Source organism: Hyperolius riggenbachi, chromosome 7 (genome assembly GCF_040937935.1).
Source record: "Hyperolius riggenbachi isolate aHypRig1 chromosome 7, aHypRig1.pri, whole genome shotgun sequence".
Lineage (NCBI taxonomy): Eukaryota > Metazoa > Chordata > Amphibia > Anura > Hyperoliidae > Hyperolius > Hyperolius riggenbachi.
Genome location: NC_090652.1, coordinates 168,744,453 through 168,756,757, shown reverse-complemented (window position 1 = coordinate 168,756,757; position 12,305 = coordinate 168,744,453). Strand labels below are relative to the sequence as shown.

The 12,305-nt window shown below is 42.6% G+C and overlaps 1 protein-coding gene across 4 annotated transcripts in view; it reads left to right on the top strand.

Annotated features, from left to right (window-relative positions):
* MYO1B (myosin IB) overlaps nt 1-12,305 on the top strand; it is a 927,952-nt gene that overhangs the window by 791,049 nt on the left and 124,598 nt on the right. For all 4 annotated transcript variants that reach the window (XM_068244859.1, XM_068244861.1, XM_068244860.1 and 1 more), the window contains exons 17-20: nt 5,896-6,122; nt 7,660-7,860; nt 9,811-9,904; nt 10,863-11,012. In XM_068244859.1, coding sequence (XP_068100960.1) covers nt 5,896-6,122; nt 7,660-7,860; nt 9,811-9,904; nt 10,863-11,012 — 672 coding nt within the window. The remainder of the gene's footprint in view (nt 1-5,895; nt 6,123-7,659; nt 7,861-9,810; nt 9,905-10,862; nt 11,013-12,305) is intronic.

Here is a 12,305-nt window from a genome sequence, read left to right as displayed (position 1 = left end):
GTACCTGGTGGTGGGTGGAGAGTCCGTCTCCTTCCGTGAGCGACAAGGCGGTCGTGGCAGGTTCATAGTAGGACACAAGCTTGCCCAAATCAGTCCCCAGCAACACAGGGACTGGGAGATCCTTCATAACCCCAACAACCCTTTCGTGGACCCCTCCCACTCCCCAATCCAGCTTCACTCTTGCGTGGGCTATGTGGAAAAGGGTGCCCTCTACTCCAGTAAGGGCAAGGGATCGGCTGGAGCTGATGCTCTCCTTTGGCACAAGATGTGAGTGAACTAACGTGATGTCAGCTCCGGTGTCTCGAAATCCGGTGACAACTTTGCCGTTCACTCTAACAAGTTGCTGCTGGTCGGTTCGGTCGCGGATTTCCTTTCCGCGTGCAAACAGGACAAAATCTGACGATCCAGGCTGTGGTTCGCTGGCGGGTTGCCTCTGCTGTGGGTGAGGTACAGGTGATGCAGATGATCCAGGTGCTGGTGGTGTCTGTCTCCGCTCCGGACAGTCGAATTTCATGTGTCCGGGCTGGCGGCAGTAGTGACAGGTGACCTCTCCAGGCGCTGCAGGCCTGGGTGCAGCAGCTGCGCTGGGTGGCCTCTGTGGCGGACGGCTCACAGGGGCAGGAGGGTCTGCCGAGGTATTGGGCTGACCTCCTCTCCAGCTGGATGGGACAGTTCTGCGGGTATCAGCCACCCGGGTAGTTGCAAAAGTCTCAGCAAGGTCTGCAGCGACAGTGGCTGAAGCCGGCCTGCGTTCTAGCACAAACTGTCGTACATCAGCAGGGCAAATGTTCAGAAATTGTTCGAGGACTATCAAGTCCTCCAGGACGCCATAAGACCCTTTGGTGAGGCCTAGTGTCCACTGGCGGAGTGTGGTGAGCAAGCTGCTGGCCACATCTCGGTACGAATCAGAAGACTTTTTCTGCCAGGCCCTGAACTTCTTCCGATAGGCTTCTGGCGTCAGCTGGTACTTAGTAATGATAGCGTCTTTTATAGCAGCATAATCATTATCCTTCTCTGCAGGCAATTCTGCGAAGGCATCAAGCGCTTTGTAGCGCAGCAAAGGTGTCAGATGTCTGGCCCACTGGTCTTGGGACAGACGATACTGACGGCATGCTTTTTCAAAAGATCGCAAAAACAAGTCAATGTCTGTGTCTTTTTCAATATTAGCAAATTTAAATTTTGCACTTACGGGTGCTGCAGCTCCTTCAGCAGGGAGGCTGGGCGGTGAACTCCGGCTGGCCTGTTGCACTTTTGCCATGTTTAGCTCATGCTGTCGTTGGCGCTCCCGTTCTCGCTCAGCGGCATCCCTCTCCGCGTGGCGTTCAGCAGCAGCAGCAGCAGCAGCTTTGCGTTCTGCAGATTGGCGCTCCCGTTCCTCTCGTGCTTCCATGTACTGCATGTACTTGTCCAGGTCAGTCTCCATCAGCTTTTGTAATGCCTGCTGCATTACCGGGTCAGCACCCATGGACAGTCCAGTACTGGCCAGTTCCGGGCGAGTAATGTCAGAAACTCTGGGATTGGGGTCCATACTGACAGTCTCTGGCGTAACTGTTGCAACAGGGCCCGCAGGATGCTCAACCTCTGTACGCCTAAGATCTTCAGCCTCTGGTTCCCCTTGATTGTCAGATGGGCTGGTATCCACCTCAGCGGACACTCCCGGCTCCCGCAGTTGCTGGGCATCCCATCTGGACAAGTCTGCTATCAGGTCCCGTTTTGTCTTGCGGAGGATGCCAATGCCCCTCTCTTCGCAAAGATTTTCCAGGTCTGCTAGGCACATGTTCTGGTAGTTCCCGGACATTTCCATGCCAAATAAAATAAAACTTTGGGGAAGGGGTACTGGCTACACAGTCTCTCTGTATATATAAAAAATATATTGCCTTCCAGCTACACCAACGAATTAGTTCGTTTCTCGATAGCGCTAGCGCTATCGCAGATACTTTCAGCACAACACAGATCCAACCGCTGCCTAACACTGTCACAGGAGCCCTCAGTGGCTGACCGCACTTAGCCTTCTAAACGATGCCAGCGCACAGATCGTGCGAACTCTGGTCGCAGTCAATGCGCAGGAACCGTTAAGAATTAGCCGCAGACAGCTCAGAAGGGAGCCTGTGAGACACGGGTGATTACAACGTCACCTACTGGTTCAGAGTAAACTGCCACCACCGCGGTTACTATGGGACCGTGGGGCCCACTAACTGACTGACTAATCCTGCGAATAAAACGGTTAAACACACGATATTCTGTCTAGCCAACAACAAACAAACAGTAGCGTATCTTCAGAGACCCGGGATCATTTCTGTGTGTGCTGATAAGCAGGGTAGCGGAAAGTGAATGACTTGGAGAAAGTCGTTTATTCACGCAATATAAATAATTAATATATACAGACAATTATGAAAATCAACAATTATGAAAACAGTAATAGCCAGTATGAAAAATAAAAGAAGGGAGAAAAATACTTAGTTGCTGGAAAGATGTCCTTATTGTGGGAAGAATCATAAAGTCCTTGGTTTCAAAGTCCAGAGTTCAGAGTTCAGACCAGGTGGATGCCAGCATATCCTCAAGCTGGCATCTGATGAGTGCAAGATGTTTCAGTGTGGAGGACCCTGAGTTTTGGCTCCTCTCCCATTCCTATGCCCCTGATTCAGTAGGAGGAAGTGAGGGCGGGCCCACACACCCCCTTAGAACATGAGATGAGTCCTGCCCTTGTCCTGGAGACCAGAAATCATGCCTTAACCATATATGGGCTCTATCTCACCGAACCGTACAGGTCAGGGCAGATTTACTAATATTTTCAGATCTGCCTCGATGTACCCAGCAGTCTGATACCAAACATGAGGGGTGGGACCCCTGTGGTACCATTAGGGCACTGTTGGACTGCCTAACAGGCAGTCTTTACCTCAGAAGGTTCTGAAATGTTCTCAGACCCAACGCCAGGCAGGGCCCTACCTGCTCTGTTAGTTTGGAGGGTCTGCCAGCCTGGCAACACAGAAAATATGATACATATAGCCATTTATGGAATATGAGAGACCCCTGGGATTTATACCAGGTCATTCCCAGGCAAAGGTTCTTTGAAGTTGGCAGCAGCAAGCCACATGTCGGCTCCCTGCTGGGAAAAGGAGTCGGAGTGTCTGAGTTCCCTCACTCTAAATTTGGTTCTGTCATGGTGTTTGTCACCTTATACCTGATGGATGGGCCATCAGCACAGCTTGAAGCCAGGGACTCTCTGGGCCCAGGCTCATTAGCATATCAAAAGAGCCATCCTGCAGTTAAGGTGATGCTATTCCTCTGCTAAGAAGGGACTGCAGACCTCCTACACAATAAATCCAGATTCTATCGATTTGAAGCGCAATCGACGCAGAGAATCGAGTGCGATCGCTTTTCTTCACGGGCGGTTACAGGACGCGCCTGCGTCCCCGCAATCGTCCGTGACACTCCTACATAAAAGTGCAACGCGTTTCACGGGCAAACATCCCGCTTCATCAGGCAATAAACGAACGGAGTATCTCACTGCAAAATGACAGAGATGTAAAGCATGTCAGGGAGCTGTATACAGACGTAGAAACTGTCAAAGAAAAAAAAAAAAACATCTCTTTTCTTGTTGGTGCAAAGTATGTCAACTATTATAATAGTATCTGTGGGGTAGTGGAAAGAATGAGGGGGGGAAAATACTATATGTGGGGGAATGTGAGCAGGGAGGGCAGGGTGGTGGGTTGTGACCAGGGGATGGAAAGTACTGGCAGGGATAGGTAAATATAGCTGAATTGAGAACAAGCTATTGGGGATGTGTGTCCTGTGATATAATGAACTATGTGGACACATAGTTCATTATATCACAGGACACACATCCCCAATAGCTTGTTCTCAATTCAGCTATATTTACCTATCCCTGCCAGTACTTTCCATCCCCTGGTCACAACCCACCACCCTGCCCTCCCTGCTCACATTCCCCCACATATAGTATTTCCCCCCCCTCATTCTTTCCACTACCCCACAGATACTATTATAATAGTTGACATACTTTGCACCAACAAGAAAAGAGATGTTTTTTTTTTTCTTTGACAGTTTCTACGTCTGTATACAGCTCCCTGACATGCTTTACATCTCTGTCATTTTGCAGTGAGATACTCCGTTCGTTTATTGCCTGATGAAGCGGGATGTTTGCCCGTGAAACGCGTTGCACTTTTATGTAGGAGTATGTGAATAAATTGTGAATTTTTTTTCTACAATCAACAGCGATTTTTTTGTCTGTTTGTGTGTGGACGGTCCACCACCGCCACCTAAACCGTTTTAAACCTTTTATCTTGTTTTATCCTACTGGCGCCTCTGTATCCTTGCATATTAAGTTGTCCACCCTTGGTGGAAGGGTGATATACCCTCTTTTCCTATCTACAGAGAGCGACATCTTAGTCCTGAGTGGGGTCAGGCTTAATCTCCCCACCTGCGTATACAGTGGTTGCCTTAGAGCAACCCAGGTTTGTAAGTATAATACTTACTTTTAACATTTTTCTCTATTTATACAACATACTACACTATATTGGGCTCTCGGTCTCCCTTTTCTCATCTTTTCTTCTCTAGGACCACTAGGTGTCTCATATCGTGCTGCTCTGGCTATTAGTGAAGGATATTGTTATGGGAATATTATTATATAAAAATGGTAAAATTGTATTATATATTATATTAAAAATTGTATTATATACAAATATAAAAATGGCACTTAAAGGTTGACTCAAACTGAGATGTTCTGGGGCATTTTGACTGAACATGGATAGGTTAAAAAAATGTCTGTCATGTTTTTATTGTTGTCAGTGTCCATGCTGGGGAGTATTTAACGTATATACTTTTGCTCTCATGGACACCATAAAGTACATGAAGTGGAGGAATGTCTCATCAACTCTAACCAAGACCACAATGAATATATTTTTGAGTTCTATAATGATGGGCTAGAACCTCTGACATGTTAAAAGTATGTTTCTGCCTTCCTGGGGAATTTTCGATGATTTTATATCCTCAGTTGACAAAAGGATGTGAGGTATGAGGAGAACTGCCCATTGGAAGCAACAGATATTAATTTGAAAACATGACACTGGTTCCCATTCCCCGTCACTGTATCTGAAAATAATTAAAAGTTTAGGGTGTGTTTGGCCTTAAGGTCATAGTTCATGGTTCCTATGAGAACTAGCAGCAGTTTCTTTGAAGTACAGCTGTCAGACAGGTATAAGCTAATAAAAGTTTATAGCAAGATATTCCTCATGGTGTTTTCATATTGCACCTTCTCTTGTACTTTTGCCATGCCAAGAGATTACATCACTACCTCCTCAAGCTACTTACGTTGACTTGCAAAATTATTTACCCAAGAGGGAAAATAATGTCACTGGCAGCCAGCCAATCAACAAGTGCCACAAGGTCATTTGGTACTTTAGACTGCAAATGCTCCATCACAGTACATGAACTCTCCGCAATCAAGACCACAGTAGACCTCTTGGGGAACTAAAAAGCACATGCCCAAACTTTACTAAAACACTAATGTAGATCAAAACACAATCAAAATGTTTTATAGAGTGCAAAGTAATTTTCCAGTTCTATTTGTGAACATAAGAATCTGGGTGAATGAGATTACTTGGACCCCAGGCTCCTACAAGCCCTAGGGGCCATATTGTAACCACTTTCTTTTCTGTGCTACATGTTAATCTTAATGCAGATTTTACAATGCTTTTTTTCTGTTATTGTCCCTTTGCAGAGTTCCCCAGCCACTTTGAGTTTCCATTATATAAACTCAAATATTATTATTCAATTACAGTATTTACATCTTATCTGTGTCTTAATTGTCATTTTATTTTCTTGCAGATCATTTGTTGTTTCTTGAATATAATATTATGTAATTGTTTTGTATTTTAGGTGATGTATCAGGTAGATGGTTTTGTTGATAAAAACAATGACTTGTTATATCGTGACCTCTCTCAAGCTATGTGGAAAGCAAACCATGCCTTTATCAAAGATATGTTCCCAGAAGGCAACCCAGTCAAGATTAACCTGAAGAGGCCACCAACTGCTGGCTCACAGTTCAAGGCTTCTGTATCAACTCTGATGAAAAACTTACAAACTAAGAATCCAAACTACATCCGGTGGGTCGCTCACTTATTAAGCAGTACACAAATACCGGTACATTACTTATTTTGGCAGTGGAGAAACATTTACCTCAGAGATCTCTACTTTGTGATATACGCATTGTACTAATTCTTGCTTTCCTTCTTTGTTATGTTAAGTAATTGTTAAAGTGGATCCGAGATGAACTTTTATTCATTGCATAATCGTGTTCCTTACTTATAGTTTATAGGGCATTCCTCAAGCCAAATACTTTTTTGTTTTTGTTTTAATACTCTAATTCCCTATAAACTAAACAAGCCTCGCCCACAGCTTCTCCAAAACGCCAAGGCACTCAGACCCATGTAGCAAGGGCTTATGGTAGCAGGGCAGGAGGAGGAGGTGGTTACTAGCCAGAGATTTAAGAGCCAGAGGGGAGGAGGGATTGAATTTTTCACAGGCTAAGAGGGTGGAGATGCAGTTGATGATTACCTGTGTAATGATGACAAAAAGAACATGGCTGCTCTCATTGTATTAAAGGAATAAATAAACATCAAACTGTTGAAGCTGTATGCAGCCAGATTTGCAGTGTAAACTGTCTAAACTTTAGATAAGATATATAGACAAGTTACTTGTTATAGCTAGTTTTTCATCTCGGATCCGCTTTAAAGGAGCAAATAGGTACTTGGTTTTTCACTGAAATGCAGCTACAGACAATTCAAAGAAACAGGTAAAATGTTGTCCCAATTACTCTTGCAAGGAAACATTTACAGCCTTCATTACTTTAAAGCTCTATTTGATAATTACACCATTTCTTTTATTGGTGACACTCTTGCACATGCATATTAGAGATGATTTATGAGAAGTTAATTTTCTGATATTATGACATTTTTGATGCAATGTGTATGTAGCTTACAGTTGAGCAAATCTAGATTGGAAGCAGCTGCATTTGACTGTCCCCAGTTCCTGCAAACTAATTGCAAAAAAAAAAAAAGAATAAAAATAGCATCAGCTTAATAAAACAAACATATTTTTCATCATCTCCAGTGCCAACATTAGCTGTCAAGAGAAATGGCATTTTTACATAGAAAAATAGAATGTGTCTTAATTATATTGGGATTCTGTTTGTGTTCACATGTATATCAATGCATTTATAAAAGCAGTTTGAATGCAACATACCTTGACACGCCGAAAGCAATTGCAAACACAGATGTAGACAGTTTCATAAAATCCCACAGACATTTCAAACTGGTTCAGTAACCATTCTGAATGCTTCAGAAAGTAATCATCAGTGGAATGCTTGTACATACTATCCTGTTGTTATTTGTGAAAGGGTATGACCTTGTTGGTAGGCAGACCTCATTTGCAGGACCTTTGTACATCTGTATCTTGTTATAACTCTGTATATACCAAATCAGTTATTTAATGTGTTGATAGTGGTGTAGACCTCAAGTAGTTCTTACTCAAGGGTGGTGTGTGACCATCAAGATGTTGATGTATTTTGCCATATGGGAGAATGTAAAATTCTGAATGATGGTTTTGTTTTAGCTCTCTTTTAATTTATCCTTTATCTTCTAGGTGTATAAAGCCAAATGACAAGAAGGCACCTCATATTTTCAGTGATGCACTTGTGCGCCACCAAGTCAGTTATCTTGGTCTGCTTGAAAATGTTCGGGTTAGAAGAGCAGGATATGCATTCAGACAACCATATGAACCTTGCCTGGAAAGATACAAAATGCTTAGTAAACAAACGTGGCCCCACTGGAAAGGACCGGCAAGGTAGAAATTTATATGTACTATATCCTACCCAACTAATCATTATTACCCCTGACAACTGTGGAAGGTCAAAACTAATCGGGTTGAGAGTAGGCAAGTTTCTTGTCGCTAGCAGTAGCACTTTGGATGTACAAAGGTTCTAAAAGCACGATTTTATGCAAAAGGATCCTGTGTGTAGGGGCCCACAATGTGAGTTTTTTATTGTTTCAACCTTTTTATTGTATTCAAAAAATGCTTGGAATTAAATTTTGACCAGTATTTGATGCCATTTCATTGTGGTGTGAGTGGTGGCAGACACCTGTGAATTTAGCGCCTTTGAGCACTGGGTGGCTACAGGCAGTCAGAAATTCTGGTTGGATACAACGCTAGTGAAGCGCCGAGGAAATACTATATGTGTATAGTGCTGTCTATTGGTATGTTACACCATCCTCCCTTTTACACTTAACATGGGCTGTGATATCAATGTATCAATTGAACCTCCTCCTAAAGGAAGATCGTACCCATGTGGGATACATAGCTGCTCTGTTTACTTTAACAACCTATAAACATCCCACAGTGATGTACTTTGCCACCAGTAAAGTTGTGGGTATCTGTGAAAAATTTAAGATTAAAGCAGATGAAGAAAGACTTTACAATGGACAAATACTGACTAGGTGATTTATAAAGTAATACTGTAAAAATAAGTTTATTCAATATACTCTATAAGTTGTCTCTTTTCCAAGCTAAATAAGCTCAGTTTGTCTAGCCGCTCTTGACAAGTGAAACCTTCAATCCCTCTAATTTATACAGTTGCCCATTTTTATGTCATTCCGGTAGTGTATAGCCAAAGACAATCTCATACTCCAGACAAGGACTCACAAGTGATTTATGCAGACTCAGTGTTATAGTTGTATCTTGTGTTTTTATTTGAAGTTGCTTTGTTTATTGTAGTATCTTGTGCCCATTGTAAAATCGTTCCTCTCCCTTATTTGTATTCTGAAATGTATCACTGTTGGTGACATCTATAGTTCTACCAGGTGATTTGTACGGAATGTTCGTTTCTGAGCGTTTTATGCATTGAGGGAGATAGTGCTTGCTTGGCAGTTGGAAAAAAACATTTATTTTATTATTAATTGAGGTTCACAAACAGCAAACTGTCAGGACCATGGTCATGACAACACACTGTGGGAGGGGTTTCACCACAATATTAGCCATACAGACCCCCCTGATGATCTATTAGAGAAAAGGTAAAGATTTCTCATGAGAAAAGGGGTAACAGCTTCTGATTGGAATGAAGTTCAATCCTTGGTTAAAGTTCCTCTTTAACCTAATATCAACCACACACACTAGTGACGTGTATGCGGCTATGGAAGAATGGCAGATTAGGACAACAGACGGGCACTGCGACACAGGACACGTAATGTATAAACGCACACAGCACACATGTACCTTTATACACTGAGGACACAGCGGTGAGGTTTTGCGTGCAGCGGACTCGGCCAATTCCCGAAAGATTTCATACTAACACAGCGACAGACCACCGTTTTGAGCTCTCTAGCTCTTTTTTAACATGTTGTACTGAGAGCTATTTATGAATGCTAGCGGTGCCTGTCCTGCACTTGTGACATTCCGTTCCTTGGTGAGGTGGAGACTGGCGACTTGGGTACCCTACTTCTCGAATACATGGGTGCTTCTTTAACCACCTGTTGACTGAAAATGGGAAGTTACACATGCAAGAGGGGAGTTGCTTTCCACGGGAACATTAAAGAGAGGGGCTTCACATGGAATGGGAGGGAGTGGCTGCACATAGAAGGGGAGCCACTAGAAAGTTGACATGGGGGCAGCAAAGGTAGGTCTAGCCTTTTGCATGACCTCTACCATGGTTCTTTCTGATTATATTTTACCAATACATTATCAATTTTCTGCTGCTCGTCACTGTACCTACCGTATTGTTCTTTCTTCTTGTTCTTACAGAGTTGGTGTAGAAGTACTGCTCAATGACTTGGAAATTCCTAAAGAAGAATTTTCTTTTGGAAAGTCAAAAATCTTTATACGCAATCCACGAACGGTATTACTGCTTTTTGTTTTATTATAATAAAGGCTTATTAAGTGTATATAATTACAAATTACCTACCATATATTTAGGTGGAGAATGCTTCACATTTTTGTGCCCAAAGGAAATTCCTTTTTTTAATATAGTCAGCCTGCAAGTGGACACATTTTCCCCTTTTCTTTTTAAATACATTGTGCTACGGGAAGAATAACTGCTCTTAAAGCTAAGGTAAAGATCAGCCTTTTTCTCATGTTTCTTTGTTCTCCACTGTACATGCAGCGACCTCACAGCTTATGTCCTGCATTTACAGTGTGTGTCCATCCGCCCTGCTTTTACAGTGTGTGTGTTTGTGTGTGTGTCCTCCTATTACAGTATGTGTGTGTGTGTGTCCCCTGCCATTACAGTATGTGTGTGTGTGTGTGTGTGTGTGTGTGTGTGTGTGTGTGTGTGTGTGTGTGTGTGTGTGTGTGTGTGTGTGTGTGTGTGTGTGTGTGTGTGTGTGTGTGTGTGTGTGTGTGTGTGTCCTGCCATTACAGTATGTGTGTGTGTGTGTCCTGCCATTACAGTATGTGTGTGTGTGTCCTGCCATTACAGTGTGTGAGTCCTGCTTTTACAGTGTGTGTGTGAGAATATGTGTGTGTCCTGCTTTTACAAATTGTGTGTGCGTATGTACGTCCTGCTTTTTAAACATGGTGCACACATAAAAAGGTGTCCAGTCCTGTCCTGTCGGTTGTTGACAGTTATTTGTATGTGTTTCTATGGCTGTGTTCACATATAAAAGGAGTACATTTCCGGCCGGGTCCAATCCTGTTAGTTTTGTATCAGTTTTCTATGGGTGTGTTCACACATAAAAGGTGTACATTTCTGGTCCAGTCAGGTAAAACGGATAGAAAACTGACAGGACTGGACCGGACCAGCAATGTGCAGATGAATGAACATAAATAGCAATATTTCTTCTTTTCTTTTTCTACAGCTATTCAAATTAGAAGAATTGCGGAAAGAAAGGCTAGAAGATCTGGCCACACTTATCCAGAAAATCTACAGAGGCTGGAAGTGTCGCACTCAGTTTCTCCTGATGAAGAAGAGCCAGATTGTGGTGGCTGCTTGGGTTAGGCGTTATTTTGTAAGTTTGCTTTTTCATATAATTTATGCCTCCCTGTTTGGCTTTTTCCTACAGAGTCATGTCCATAGGAGGCAAAACAAACTTAAAAAGAGTGATCCAATTTGCCTTAAAAGGAATTACAATTCTTAGAAAAACTTCCAGTTCCTGTTGGAAATATTTCATCTTTGTCACAGCAGGTTGTAGCTTTGAATTTACAATGTTATGACCATATGTTTAAAGAGAAAACGTATCGGGCTGAGTTCAATGTAAATTAATTGCACAGTTATTAATGGAAACCTAAACTGAGAAGGAAATTGATTTTTTTTTTTAACAAAGGATAATTTGCACATTCAGCAGTGATGCATTGTGAGAGACATCATATGCTCACTCCAACCTAAATTATCACAACTACCTTATGTTTTAGGAAGGCAAACTTTAGTTTTGCTAAACATTTTAGTAAGAGGGCTTTTTGGTCTTTTGTAGCATTTACACACTTCAGTGAGTTCTAGTTCACCATAAGCTTGCTGGGTAGTCTGTAACTCTTAATGCAAAGTAAACAGAGAGGTAGCCATTGCCAGCGACAGACACTGTTTTGGAAGAGGATAGCTTTCTCAAGATGTGTTGGCTATCTCTAAATGTAACAATTACCATATCCACTTATATACTCTTTCTATAAGGTCACATGAACCAATAAACAAAGATTAAAAAATGACTACCAATTACTGAACGGTATGGGCCCGGAGGACCTTATGGGAGACTACATAGTACTCAACACTCAGAAACCGCCACATCACTGGCCCGCCCCTTAAAACATACCTAGGCACCATCTGTATGTTATCACGCTACAAAGAGAGACATATTTCCTCAGACTGTTTCAGAAGGTACCAGTTGACCGCCTCTACACTCCCATCATGCGGGATGGAGGTGTAGAGGCTCTTGATATTACTTGTACCAACAATTCATCCAAAGAGTCAACACTCAGGGTTCTCAGTCTGTGCAAAAACATGGATGCATCTATGAAGTACGAAATCTCCTAGGATTCTCATTAATAGTCCCTCTAGCATAGGCATCACCTAAGATGGTTTATATCCTTTTATGCATGCCCTGTATCGGATCTCCATTCAACTTCCTGTACACATCCCATTGATCAAGTTGTGTCAGTATCCCATCACTATAATAGCTAGAGTTTAAGACCACCACTGCTCCCCGCTTATCAGCTGCCCTAATGGTAATGACAAGGTTGCTCTGCAGTTCCAAAAGAGCTTCCTTTTTTCAACGGCTTAAGTTCTATTTCATCCTCAAGCATTCCTTATT